At 49.4% G+C, this 14127-nt stretch overlaps 1 protein-coding gene across 6 annotated transcripts in view; it reads left to right on the top strand.

Annotated features, from left to right (window-relative positions):
- frya (furry homolog a (Drosophila)) overlaps positions 1 to 13903 on the top strand; it is a 66896-nt gene extending 52993 nt beyond the window's left edge. For 4 of the 6 annotated variants that reach the window (XM_060074284.1, XM_060074280.1, XM_060074282.1 and 1 more), the window contains exons 49-62: positions 405 to 569; positions 809 to 883; positions 1035 to 1205; positions 2846 to 3061; positions 5261 to 5449; positions 6619 to 6785; positions 7797 to 8007; positions 8641 to 8790; positions 9329 to 9427; positions 9769 to 9852; positions 10847 to 10864; positions 11079 to 11189; positions 11580 to 11785; positions 12350 to 13903. In XM_060074284.1, the coding sequence (XP_059930267.1) occupies positions 405 to 569; positions 809 to 883; positions 1035 to 1205; positions 2846 to 3061; positions 5261 to 5449; positions 6619 to 6785; positions 7797 to 8007; positions 8641 to 8790; positions 9329 to 9427; positions 9769 to 9852; positions 10847 to 10864; positions 11079 to 11189; positions 11580 to 11785; positions 12350 to 12593 (2106 nt within the window). In that variant the 3' untranslated portion in view covers positions 12594 to 13903. Of the gene's footprint in view, positions 1 to 404; positions 570 to 808; positions 884 to 1034; positions 1206 to 1861; positions 2825 to 2845; positions 3062 to 5260; positions 5450 to 6618; positions 6786 to 7796; positions 8008 to 8640; positions 8791 to 9328; positions 9428 to 9768; positions 9853 to 10846; positions 10865 to 11078; positions 11190 to 11579; positions 11786 to 12349 lie in introns of those variants that run through there. The other 2 variants (XM_060074281.1, XM_060074285.1) reach the window with 2 other exon arrangements.
- Positions 13904 to 14127: the final 224 nt, after the last annotated feature.

Raw genomic sequence — 14127 nt, 5'->3', positions numbered from 1 at the left:
TTGCTGCCGCCCTTTGTGTGTGAAACAGCCTGGGTTCAAACTGACAGGCGTAAAACCCCCCCAACACACGCACTGGAAAAACCTCCTAGGTGTGTTTTAGGATCAAACAGGAGAACAGTTGAGGGACTTGTCTCCAAGAACTTTTTTCTCCCAGCTTTTTATTTTTTTCTCCTCTTTTTAAAAGCCCTTCAGCACTGACCAGCATTAGAGAACAGTTTAGCTCAACATCTGCTGGCCTTCACGTTCTGCTCGCTCCTGCGATCGGAACCGGAGCTTTAAGGTTTCCACTGAGGCCTCCGGGAGCCAATCAGGAGCCACCGTTCTCCTCCTGACGCCCTCCTCGCTCCTCCTCATCCGCTCCGTCCTTTCTCCTCCTTTCTGTCCTCGCTCCTCCCGGCTGGTAGACGCCCGTCATCGGGCGGCGCTGTGACGACCCCCGCGGGTCCCCGGGCTGCGACGGTAAGAGCCGGGCCCTGGCCGTGACCCGCAGCACCTCCTCCACCTCCTCCGGCTCCTCCTCCCAGCCCGTCCTGGTGCCCGTCAGCTGGAAGAGGCCTCAGTCCTCCCAGGTCAGTGGAGGCCTGGGTCTTCGTTCGCTCACACTGGGATTGCACGTTGTGAAATGTTCTCCTCGGATTGCCAAAAAACATTGATTTCTCGTCTTCTTTATCTGCTGAAAGTGTCTTTGGTTTTAATTTGATTCTGGTTAGAATGTTCTTAACTAGAATGTTTCTTTTTTTTAAGTAGAGTTCACTATCTTCCACTCTGGTTGTGTGTATAAAGCGTTTCACTCATCTCCCTCCTGCAGAAGCGAACTCGGGAGAAGCTGGTGGACGTGTTGTCTTTATGTGGACAAGAAGTTGGACTCACCAAGAACCCTTCAGTAGGTTCCCCTCCAGACCCTCAAACACCAAAGAGCCATCAGATCACACACCGTAGAACCATACCCACTCACACACACCCAGCCACCACCACCAGCAGCACCATCATCATGTCCTGTTGACCCTGCTGCCTCCTCTGTGTCCCCGTCCCAGGTGATCTTCTCCAGCTGTGGGGAGCTGGACCTGATGGAGCTGCAGCCCAGCCTGGTGTCCTCCTCTGACGGCACCAGAGACCCGGACAACATGGAGGACACCTGCTCCGAGCAGCAGTTCAGGGTGTTCCGGGACTTCGACTTCCTGGACGTGGAGCTGGAGGACGGAGAGGTGATGGGCCTTCTTTTGAGGGACATGTCCCACTTTGAGTCACGGAGAGCCGAGGTCGAGTGCTGAAGGGAAAGGGGTCGAAGATGAGATACAACACACATGACCACAGCAATGGAGAAGAGAAAAAAACGCATGAAAGCTTGTGATTCTACCTTTAGAAGACTCTTGTGATTCTACATTTTGTTATATCATCCAAAGCGACTTAAAGTGAGGACAAGAACAATCAAAGCATAGAATAAAATTTCATCATTTAAATAAATATATATTTTTTAGAAATACGTTTCTAAAAATAACATTTGACAGAGTGCGGTCATTTTTAGGAGTACTCATAGGATTTAAAACACTAGGTGAGGAGAATACATCGATTTCATTTTCTTTTTAATTTATTTGTATTTGTGGAAGTCAGGTACATACAAGTAGCTGGTGTATCCCAACAAACATGGAGAGGCAATTATCTCCTTTATGCTTCTCTTTTATCTGTTCTGCCGAGACGAGTGGAGATCAAACAACCAGAGAAAAAGGGGTCTAAAATTAGACATAATCAGACACAAACACAGAAATGAATGAAACAGAAGGAATGAGAGCTTTTGATTTCATCTCTCGGTCTCTCTCCTGCGTGTAATTGCCCTCCTTTTCTGTTTTGTCCACGCTACCAGGAGCTCCAGGTAAGTCCGGCTGAATGCGCTGTAGACACACCTGCTCTGTCGTCCTAACTGCACACAGTTGCCATTGTATTACATGTGTGCGCGTGTGTGTGCGTTTGTGTGTGTGCGTGTGTGTGTGTGTGTGTGTGTGTGTGTGTGTGTGTGTGTGTGTGTGTGTGTGTGTGTGTGTGTGTGTGTGTGTGTGTGTGTGTGTGTGTGTGCATGTCAAACAGTGAAGTGCAGTTTACACGCTAAGCAGCTATTAGCTAAATAAAATGTCACTCCTAACTCTAATATAGACAAACTTTGTGTGAATGAAAAAAACACCCTGACTTGGTGCATGGGCTCCACCTAGTGGCCAGAGATATAACTGCATCGAGACTGGCCTGACACAAGTCAAGCCAGTAGTTGTATTCATCAATATGTGGCTACAAACACTACCTTACATGACACAACAGAAAGTATACGCATGAGGAGAGCTAATGTATTGTAGTTTGACACCAGGATGACGCCCTGTACTCTGGGGTGTGAAACTGACCAACAGACCACCACCTGGCCTCCATTGCACTGCATGGCATGTGTGTGTGTTTGAGTATGTGCCTGTGTGCATGTGTGTGTGTGTGTATCTGTGTATGGGCGTGTACGTGTGTGTGCATGTGTATGCACTCGTTTTTGTGTTTGTGTGTGAGGATGTGTGCGTGTGTATCCCGTGCGTCTATGTTTGTGTGTGTGAGCACGCATGTATCTGTGTGTGCCCGATGCGTGTGTGTGTATGTATGTGCCCTTGTGTGAATGCGTGCATGTGTGTGTGCACGTGATTGAATGCACGTGTGTGTGTGTGTGTGTGTGTGTGTGTGTGTGTGTGTGCGTGAGTACACGCGTTGTCTACGTGTAGCCTGCGTAGCATCCATGCATGTGTGGCTCTCCGCTGGCCGCTGTCCCCCTCCACCAGCCCCCCTCACCTTGTTCCCCCGGCCCCGCCGGGCTGCCTTACAGGGGGAGAGCGTGGACAACTTCAACTGGGGGGTGCGGAGGCGCTCCATGGACAGCCTGGAGCAGGGCGAGACCCCGGCCCTGGAGGAGAGCCTGCTGGCCGCCAGCCTGCCCAGCCTGGACCTGCTGGCCCGGGGGGACCGGGAGTCTGGAGACTCCTCCTCAGAGGAGGAGGACGACTCCCTCTCGGCCAGCCAGGGCCTGTCCCACTCTCAGCTGGTGAGTCCTCCTCATGGCTGCACTCACTACTGGGTCAGCCAGGGCCTGTCCCACTCTCAGCTGGTGAGTCCTCCTCATGGCTGCACTCACTACTGGGTCAGCCACTGGGTCAGCCAGGGCCTGTCCCACTCTCAGCTGGTGAGTCCTCCTCATGGCTGCACTCACTACTGGGTCAGCCACTGGGTCAGCCAGGGCCTGTCCCACTCTCAGCTGGTGAGTCCTCCTCATGGCTGCACTCACTACTGGGTCAGCCACTGGGTCAGCCAGGGCCTGTCCCACTCTCAGCTGGTGAGTCCTCCTCATGGCTGCACTCACTACTGGGTCAGCCACTGGGTCAGCCAGGGCCTGTCCCACTCTCAGCTGGTGAGTCCTCCTCATGGCTGCACTCACTACTGGGTCAGCCACTGGGTCAGCCAGGGCCTGTCCCACTCTCAGCTGGTGAGTCCTCCTGATGGCTGCACTCACTACTGGGTCAGCCACTGGGTCAGCCAGGGCCTGTCCCACTCTCAGCTGGTGAGTCCTCCTGATGGCTGCACTCACTACTGGGTCAGCCAGGGCCTGTCCCACTCTCAGCTGGTGAGTCCTCCTGATGGCTGCACTCACTACTGAGTCAACTCACTAGGGTCACGTTTAGCATTGAGTCCTGAAAGAAAGATATTGAATATTACCACACCAATTCTTTAATCGGCTGTATTTGGCTCCCTGTATGTCAGAGAATGGATTTTAAGATCATGTTGCTGACCTATAAATCCCTACATGGTTTAGGGCCAAAATATTTAGCTGATATGCTTCCACTACATAAGCCTTCTAGAGACCAATAAAATCTTCTGAGACCAATCTGTTCCCTAGAATAAACATGAAACATGGGAAAGCAGGATTTAGTTACTATGCAACAAATAGCTGGAATGGATTCCGCAACCCCTTGGCCCAAATCGGACAACTTTTAAAACAATATTGAAGACTTTTATGTTTGCTTTAGCTTTCTGCTAAATCTTAAATAAATAGCTTTTTTTACTTTGCCTTTATTTTCCATCTATTTTTATTTTATTACTACATGATCTGATACCAGAGAGACTGTTAAATCATGATCTGATACCAGAGAGGCTGTTATTACATGATCTCATACCAGAGAGACTCTGAATACATGACAATGCATTTTAACTTGCATATGTTTTCTTTTACTTATCTACTATTTTATTTGATGACATGTTTCTATGTGAAGCACTTTGAGTCTGCCTCATGTATGAAAAGTGCTATATAAATAACGTTGCCTTGCCTTGCGTTGCCTTAACTAGATGCACTTGGTCCAATCCAACGTCCTCACCACAGTCTACCCCTGGCCATCATTGATCAGCATGCCTTGCTCCTGAATGATCTTATAGCTGAATTCATAAACTGGGTCTATGCTACGCAGGATAAATGTACATTTTTATAAATGTTGGCATTCAGGATACACTGAGCAGGCTTTTTCACAACCAAAAACAGCTTCCACCATTGACACATCTTAAACAACAGTCTTCTCATGGTTTGGTGGAACAGCCCCACATGACGACAGCATTTTTTGATGAATTTATTCAGCATGGCGCGGCCATAACTTCAGAGTCCTTGTAGCCTCAAGGTGTGAGAAGCCTGAGTGTTTATCTGGAGCTGTGATTGAGTGAGACACGGGGGTCCTGAGGGGGATTCTCCTATCAGTAAGGAGTGAAGACGCGGCGTGTCTGAACATCTGTCAGGTCCCTTCTCTGATGTTCCTTGTTCCTCAGTCCCTCTCTGACACACTGTGTTTACACACAAACACCAAACAGTCCCCCCGTAGTTCGGTGTGTCTCTATTCTGCTTCTTGCAATTGAAACTCAGCATGATTGACTTGTAAATTCGAAGGACTTAAGGCTCCTGGGGGCTGCTCTGATTCTCTCTCTCTCTCTCTCCCTCTCCCTCTCCCTCTCGCTCTCTCTCTCTCTCCCTCTCCCTCTCCCTCTCCCTCTCCCTCTCTCTCTCTCTCTCTCTCTCTCTCTCTCTCTCTCTCTCTCTCTCTCTCTCTCCCTCTCCCTCTCCCTCTCCCTCTCTCTCTCTCTCTCTCTCTCTCTCTCTCTCTCTCTCCCTCTCCCTCTCCCTCTCCCTCTCTCTCTCTCTCTCTCTCTCTCTCTCTCTCTCTCTCTCTCTCTCTCTCTCTCTCTCTCCCTCCCTCTCCCTCCACAGACAGTCCACCTCTCTCAGTCGGCCGAGAGTGCCAGCGGTGACTCTCTGAACGCCTCCTTCGACGCGTCTCCCCCTGCTCCTCCTCCTCCTCCGCTGTCCTCGGGGCCTGGGAGCCTCCCTGCTCCTCCTCTGGGCTCCAGGAGGCCCAGCCTGGAGGTGCAGCCGGCCGGGGACCAGCCCAAGCCGCGGGTGAATAAGGGATTCAGGGTGTCTGAGATTCTCAAGGCCACTAACTCCTACACGCTACGCTCCTCTCTGCTACAGCTCTTCACTAACTCCGCCAAGTAGACACCTTCCCCACACACACACACACACACACACACACACACACACACACACACACACACACACACACACACACACCTCCCCTCGCTCTCTCCCGCTCTCTTGCGCACAGTCTTTTACCCACAATGCAACAATGACATGACAGTTAACAAGAACCAGGGGGGTTGTCAGTTTAATCTGTGTCTTGTTGGAGATATCAAGGGATGATCACACAAACATCAACACATACACTAACACAATACATCTCTATATCTCTATACCTCTATATTCTTTCTGGCGTATGGACTGCATGACAGATCCCCGTCTGTCCCTTTAAGAGCTTCTATCCTCTGCATGCGAATGAGAAACAACGCGCTGAAGCTTGCAAAGGTTGGGTCCTTTACGAAAGGCTTTGGCCTTCTGGAGCTGGAGAGGGGGCTGAGGTTGCTTGGTTGGGGCCGGGGGCGGGCAGGGGGGGGGGGGGGGTGGAGGGGTGCTTGGTTGGGGATGGGGGGGTGGAGGGGTGCTTGGTTGGGGATGGGGGGGTGGAGGGTGCTTGTGGGCAGCTTACTGCCTCATGCGGTGGTGTAGAGCCGTCTTTTGGTATTGGGTCAAGGGACTTGTAGTCTTTCCTTCTTCCTCCTCTGCACCTTTCCCAAGGCAACGTGTACACCTGCTGAAGGGGGCAGGGGGCTTGTGGCATGCAGGGGGTCCAGGGGGTGTATACGTTGTCTGTTTCCAAAACCACCAGTTTTTGCAAAAAGGGTTTTCCCCCTCTCTCACCCTTTTTCTAGAAGGATTTGATTTGATTGGACAAAAAACAAAAAAAAGGGACTTTCCACACACTAAAATCAAAAAATGTAAACAAAAACAAAGAATACCACGAGGAGTGGGCCCTAATGTCCCGTCTCAGAGAGGTTAGTCCAACTGTTTTATCCACCATTTTGTATGTTGTACGTTGCTGTGATGTGATTCATGATTGGACTGTAAAAGCAATGTCATCTGTGTATTGCTGCATGCGAGCGTTTCCTTGTGTCAGCGGCCGTCGTAGATGGTGAAGCGCTGACGACTTCCTGTCCTTCCTGTCCTTCCAGTCGACGGCGTTGTCGACGGCGGACGAAGACGCAGGCCTCCACGAGGAGCGCTACTCCCTCTCCATCGCCGACATCCCCCTGGAGTACCTGGGCGGAGACGTGTTCTCCCTGGACCGGTCCCACCCGGACCACGCCGGGGGGGCGCTGGACCTGCGCGCCACGCCCAGGTACGTTCAGGTCCCCCCGCGCGGGTCCGACGGGGGGGAACGCTCTCTTGCCGAGGGACACGCACACTGGTTTGGATCACTGTCAACCTTCAGTGTAACAGTACGAGAACATAGGGTTTGGCTGCTAGTGGAAACCTAAACGACACTGCTGTGGGTGGAGCGGAATGCGCTCTCTGCTTTTGAACCCCCGTAGTCACAGCCATGTCATATCATGTCATGTCACATCCTGTCAAAATGCACACATCGGGGCGCCCCAGTGGTGGCACCGTGTAGAGTGCGTACCATTAAGGCCCAGTCCTTACTGCAGCGACCTGGGTTTGATTCCTGCCTGTGGTCCTTTGTGGTCCTCCCCTCTCTCTCACATACCTTCCTGTCTTACTTACAATAAAAAGGAAAAAACCTTCAAAATCGTTTAAATCTTAAAAAAAAAAAAATTGCAACAGGTTTACGAGAGAGCAGTGGCCCGCCGGATCAGTAAACATTGCTGGACTCCTTTTTAAAACGAGGCCATAAACCGCCTCACAAACAGCGGTGAACACTGGGAGCAAACACACAGAGTATAAGAATAAACTAGAACAACGCAGTGTCAACAGAAAGGCTGCATCTTTGTAACGCAGTGAGCTTTACGCAAGAACAAACAAAACAAAGTGCAAAGAGAGAATGGGATTATGGGAATTTCAACTAACACTTGTGGGGATGGGAATTTCAACTAACACTTGTGGCAGGGTAGTGTAGTGGCTATGGCCTCCTAGCTGAAAGGTTCACGGTTCGATCCACGATGTCCCCCTTGAGCCAGATACCCTAACCTTTATCTGCTCCTTTTTCTGCATATGTTGGTAACCCAACCCAAAACATAATCATTGTGTTTGAACAGAGGAAAGCATCATTAGCACCTGTCCCAGCCTGGCTCTGTGCGTTGGGCTTAATGAATCTGAATCCACTCTCAGGCGTCATCCAATTAATCAAACCTCAGTAAGTAATAAACAAAATTCTTGTTGTCCTCCGTCCCAGCCAATCAGAAGAGAGGAGGGACGACACGCTGCAGTCCAGCCGTTCCTCGCCGCCGCCCTCGCCATTCTTCTCCGCCATCTTGGCGGCGTTCCAGCCGACGGCGTGCGACGACGTGGAGGAGGCGTGGCGGCGGCACCTCAGCCAGCTGGTCGCCGACAGCGACGGCTCCTGCGCCGTCTACACCTTCCACCTGTTCTCCTCGCTCTTCCAGGTACGCCCCCCCCCCCATCTACCCACCACGACCAACTGCTAATTAACGCCAGCCGCCATCTGTTGTTGTCAGGGCAGCGCCAACGCACGCCGAGAGAGTTTCGTAGCTAAGGGAAACCACTGGCTTCCCGGTAGCTTATAGTTAATGCACGATATTGACTACTGTTGAAGTGAGCGGTAGTAATGAGAAACACAGAACACACAGTACATGCGATGTTTTAGAATGGCATATTATTGCTAAAAACAACCTTTATTTGGATTTGACCTTCATTTGTTTTAATATTATTGCACTGCTCTATTTGTGTTGTAGTGCTACTGTATATGTGTGTTACTGGAGACTTCATGAATCAGTGGGTCTCTTTTAGGTAGGTTGTACCATGTATTGGTTTATGCTTGACAATAGATACTTCAACACAACCAGGACTCACCCTAGGGCCAATTCACTGAAGGAAAATGAAAGTCACAAGAATTAGGATTTGATTTGTTAATCCTAGATTGATTTGCTGAGCAGTCGTCTGCCTTATCGACCACCACATGGAGTTCACTCAAACCCCCACACACCACCCGGTGCATTTCACAGTCTGTGATTGTCCATGACCCCCACCCCGTCTCCTCCGTCTCCCTCCATCCACAGAATATTCAGAACAAGTTCTGCTCCCTCACCTGCGAGGCTGTGAGTTACCTTGGCGACGGACTCCGGGGCATCGGAGCAAAATTCTCCCGGTCTTCCCAGATGCTGACCTCGTGCTCGGAATGTCCAACGCTGTTCATCGACGCGGACACTGTGAGTCTGATGATCTGAGCTGAGGGTGGTATGTGAGGACATTGAGCATGATGATCTGAGTGGAGGGTGGTATATTAGGTCACTGAGTATGATGATCTGAGCTGAGGGTGGTATGTTAGTACACTGATTATGATGATCTGAGCTGAGGGTGGTATGTTAGGTCACTGTGAGTATGATGATCTGAGCTGAGGGTGGTATGTTAGGACACTGTGAGTCTGATGATCTGAGCTGAGGGGGTGGTATGTTAGGACACTGTGAGTATGATGATCTGAGTGGAGGACGGTATGTTTGGGCAGTGAGGGGAAGGGAGGTAAGTGAGGTCCAGGGGGGAGATGAGAGGAGATATGTCAGTTCACTGTCAGGAACATATGATGAGGAGAGGAGAGGTGAGGGGAGAGTGGTGAGATGGAAGAGGTGAGGGAGACGAGTGGAGGTCAGGTAGTAGATAGTAGATAAATGATTTCCTAGCATCACTGCTCCTCCTGTCAGAAATGTTTCTGGCAGAGAGAAAACAGATTATTTGAATCTCTTTTTTCAGATCATGTCGTACGGTCTCCTTGAGAAGATGAAGTTCAGCGTGCTGGAGGTCCAGGAGTATCTGGACACCTACAACAACCGACGAGATGCCACCATTTCTGTACGCTCTTTTACTCTCTGGGTTGACACCTTCCGGATGCTCTTTGTGTGTTTGGGTGGAGACAGGGTGACAGGATCAACGGGGGGCTCGGGGGGTCTGCGAGATCAGTAATAGCTGTTGACATTAGAACACAATCATTTGTATGACGTCTGTTTTCATCCTTTCGAATATTTTCATATTCATCTGTGTCATGTGAGAGAAACGATGGCGCAGTTCTCTTGACTCGTTCAACACAACGAATCCTAGAAGCAGAATCCATCAGTTGATCGATTCATCGGTTGCTTGATCGCTTGGCCCGGGGTTGACTGTAATTGCTGCCATGGTGTCTCTCTTCTAAACAGTGGCTGAGCGACTGTAAGACTACATTTCCCAGAGTCACCGAGGGCGTCTCCATTAATCACCAACCAGAGGACGAGAAGGACAAGGTACAGCACAAACCAACACCCTACTAAACACACTGCTGGTACAAAAAATAATACAGCCTGTTCAGTCAATGGTTAAGAATGAAAGCTAATCCGTACTGCTCTGTAGTAACTCATTCACTAACTTAATATTTCGCATGTTTTACCAACTCATGAGTGTGTTCAACGCTCTCCCTGTCGACTCCCTCTGTAACCCTGTGTCGTACTTTGTCCTCCCTGCCTTCCTGTCCCCTGTGTGGTTCTGTAGCTCTGTGAGTGCCTCTCTCGCCTACTTCCTCTCCTCTACTCATATCCCCACCTCTCACGCCTCCCACCTTGAGCTGCTTTGGGTACCACCCAGACCACCCCGTGAACACTTCTCTCTGCTTCCCTCTGTCCAGCAGCATGGAAGCTAATTGTTGGACTCTGCTTTTCCTAAACACTTGCACACGTCAGCCGGTCCTTCATTTTTACTTAAAGTACAGAGAGACAGCATTAGAGAGAACATTATTCAAAGTGCATCGTGAGCTGAGGGTTTGCTTTCTGCGGGAGCCGGGGCCGGAACGGTGTCAGCTGACACTGTTGTCTCTGGGCTCGGCTGCGCTTGTTGACCACCTAGCAAAGTGAGGTCCTTCGTCTGCGCTCACAACAAAAGGGCTGTTTGACCCGCCTGGCTGTTTACCTTCATGTGCCACTGAGTCACCAGAGCCTCCGAGTTCATGTTATGCACCGACACACACACACACACACACACACACACACACACACACACACACACACACACACACACACACACACACACACACACACACACACACACACACACACACACACACACACACACACACACACGCGCACACACACAACAGCCAGCCCTGTGTTCTACACTCAGTGCACACCAATAAAACACAAGCTTTTAGTGGCTTGAGGCGGTCTTAACTAACACGACAATGCATGCTTTTCATTGATTCTGTCCATTTCCCTCCTTTTTCTCTCTCGTAACACGCATGCTTTTTAGCACATGGAATCATTGGCAGTAAGTTCTGAGCGGCCTATTCTATTGCACTTCATTGTGATGATGTCGACAATCAAATCCACAGAAGCAGTACCCCTAGTTCGCCTCTAGAGGGCGGTGTGCAGTAGTGGGTCAGTCGTTCTTGGAGTTGATTAAAGTAGAGTAGTAGGACATTTGAACTATTCCTCTACTGTTGTTGTTTATTAGTGTTGGCGTTTGTTTCTCTCCGTCTCAGCAACTAGAGCTCTGTCAACGACTCTACAAACTCCACTTCCAACTCCTGCTGCTGTTTCAGTCGTACTGCAAGCTGATTGGCCAGGTCCACACAATCAGCTGTATCCCTGAGGTAGGACCGCCCCCCCTCCCATCCTCCTACCCAACAGATCTTTAGGGAACATATCGGTTTTATCCTAAACATGGTGTACAGCATGCTTTGACTGGTAATACACCGGCAGGAGATTAAGGAGTTTAATTATCACTATAATGCTCGGCTATTGGTATAATCCACGGGAAGCAGAGTGTGTGGTGAGAGTGAGGGTGCTTTACTCCCAACTGGATGAGGGGTCCAATCCCCTCATCCTCACTACACTACAGTCTACCTGTAGTCTACCATCATTAATCACCATGCCTTGCTCCGAATGATTGCATACCTGATCCATGAAGTGGCTTTGGATTCATGCGCCTGATTAGAATCGATAAAGCTGGTAGATAAACCGTGAGTCTGATTCCTCCTCAGCTGAGCAACATTTCCTCCGAGCTGAACGACCTGGAGAGGGGGCTGAGGGGGGCGGCGGCCTCCGTGACCAGCGAGGCCCAGGACCCCCCGGACGGGTACGGCCCCGAGCCCACCTTCAGCTCCTCTGAGGAGGCCGTGCAGAGCGTCCTGGAGGGCCTGACCAACCAGCACTTCCCCTCCGCCCTGCGCACCATCCGGGAGTGCAGGTGAGCTCTCCTCCACAGTGGACAGGTTATAGTCCACCTATAATCAGTTAAGGGATTGATAAGAATCTGTTTATGATCAGTCTATTGATTGACGGGTTATAGTCCACCTATAATCAGTTAAGGGATTGATAATAAGAATCTGTTTATGATCAGTCTATTGATTGACGGGTTATAGTCCACTTATAATCAGTTAAGGGATTCATACTTGAGAATCTGTTTATGATCAGTCGATTGATTGACGGGTTATAGTCCACCTATAATCAGTTAAGGGATTGATACCTATAAATCAGGTTATATATTGAGGCATGTGTTTTTTCTGTTTGTTCTTGTTGTTTGTTGTGATATGGATCCCCCTGGGTCTGAAATAAAGAATTATACATCAAAAAATCGGTCTTAATGAATCAGTATGAAATAATACCAAATAAAACAATCAGGAGTGAATCCCAAATAATCAGTTCAACTTTGATGCCTAAAAAAACTGATTTAAATATCACTTTATAAATGAATCAAACAAAAGTCTGCGTGTGTATAAACTGGAGCGTCGGCTGGCTTGTGTCCATCCAGGAAGGCGTGGCCGAGCGACATCTTTGGCAGCGCGTCGGAGGACGAGGTGCAGACGCTGCTCAACATGTTTTTCCGGCACCAGGCGCTGGGCCGGCCCGGGACCTTCGCCCTGGTGGGCTCCCTCCGGGACCTCACCCGGGTCTGCGGGGAGCTCACGGAGCTCAACGCCGAGATCCGGGACCTGGTCCGCCGCACCCAGGGCTTCCGCGCCATCGCCGCCTTCCTGCCGGACTCCAACGTATGACCTTTGACCCCCGGGACGGTCCGGGGTTAGGGTCAGGGCTCCGTGAGGTTGACGGCTCGGAGGACCACCAGACCCTCGTCCTGTCAGCTTCTTGCTCCGATGTTCAAACGCTCCCAAACGTCAGGGTGTCAAGACGCTGTCTTTATCTTTTGGGGGTCGGATATTGTTGTCGTTATGCATGAGACTAACACCGTCGTCTTCTGTTCGAGATGTGGGGGAAACGTGAGACCCAACACGATGCTGTGGCGTCATGTGATCCGAGGATCGGGCTTCCTCTTCCGACTGGTTTGTCGTGAGGTCAGAGATCGGAAGTGGTTCGGGTCGTCCGGGAGCAGCACTGGTTGGGGTCATCGCCCCTGAGAGGCTTTACTCGTCACCGAGACGCCGAGGCTTTCATTGCACTAAGAGTAGATGATGTCACAAGATGGCCGCCACCCGCGGGGCCATCGGTTGTTAACGTTTTTACATTCTACGACGATGTACCAAAGTTTTAAGTTATTTTCTTTCAACGCTGTTGTTTTTACTTTGTCCAGGGACACGTGCAATGCTTTTAGAAAAAAATACCTATATTGTATCATTAAGAAAACAGTTTGTTGTTGTTGTTTCAGGGCTCTGCGCTTACATGAGAGTAGTAGGAATAGAGTTGTGATGTCATTTCAAAGTGTGTGCGTGTGTGTGTGTGTGTGTGTGTGTGAACGTGTATGTGTGTGCGTGTGGGTCTCCAATGCTGATCACAGAACAATGTACATACTGTATCTCACAGCGTTGACATGCTGCATCGTCTACTGTACGTCTCACCAACTGATTCCTCCTACTTCAACCATAGAATAATGTTACCATGATATTGATGACATCATCACACATAACGGCTCCTTCCTGCTTGGTGGCTGCCAGCACATATTATGAAAGGATTTTTAAACATAAATTGCATTAATGTACCTGCTTTCCCCTTCCAGAGCTAGTTTTATAGAAGAGTGTAGTTCCATCTGGGAAATAACATGCCAAGCGTGAAGAATTGTATGTACTATAAGATGGCAATAGTAATATTTATAAACGTTTAAACTATAAAATATAAACTATTTTGACTGAAACTAAATGTACATATTGCGATGAGGGCTGGCTCAGGCTTACAAGAAGATTGTATTTTTATGAGTTTATTTGCTTAGTGAAGGACACCGTGTTTGTACAGCTTTGATATGGATTATCGCCTCGGCTTTTCATCATGTAAATACTGTACTTCTGCCTCTACTGCGATGTGTTGTGTTCTCTACACCTCTGTAACAATAAAGAGTAAAGACTAGATTTGTTAACTGGTTTCTATTCTCTTTCTTTCCAGGAAAGAAAAATATATATTTTTCACACACCCACCTTTAATTCTAGAATAATCCACCAGTTACCATATGAAATATATGTAGGCCTGAACACTATGCACATATACTATAACACATATATTTCTTAAATGATCTTCTCCTGACCCAACATAAAACCATGGGGCGGGTTTTCCCTTCTCGCTAACGTTTCAAAGTAATTCAGT

The sequence above is a fragment of the Gadus macrocephalus genome, chromosome 16 (assembly GCF_031168955.1).
Source record: "Gadus macrocephalus chromosome 16, ASM3116895v1".
In the NCBI taxonomy this organism is placed as follows: domain Eukaryota; kingdom Metazoa; phylum Chordata; class Actinopteri; order Gadiformes; family Gadidae; genus Gadus; species Gadus macrocephalus.
The sequence above is the reverse complement of the archived record's forward strand: the minus strand, read 5'-3'. Positions and strand labels throughout refer to the sequence as shown.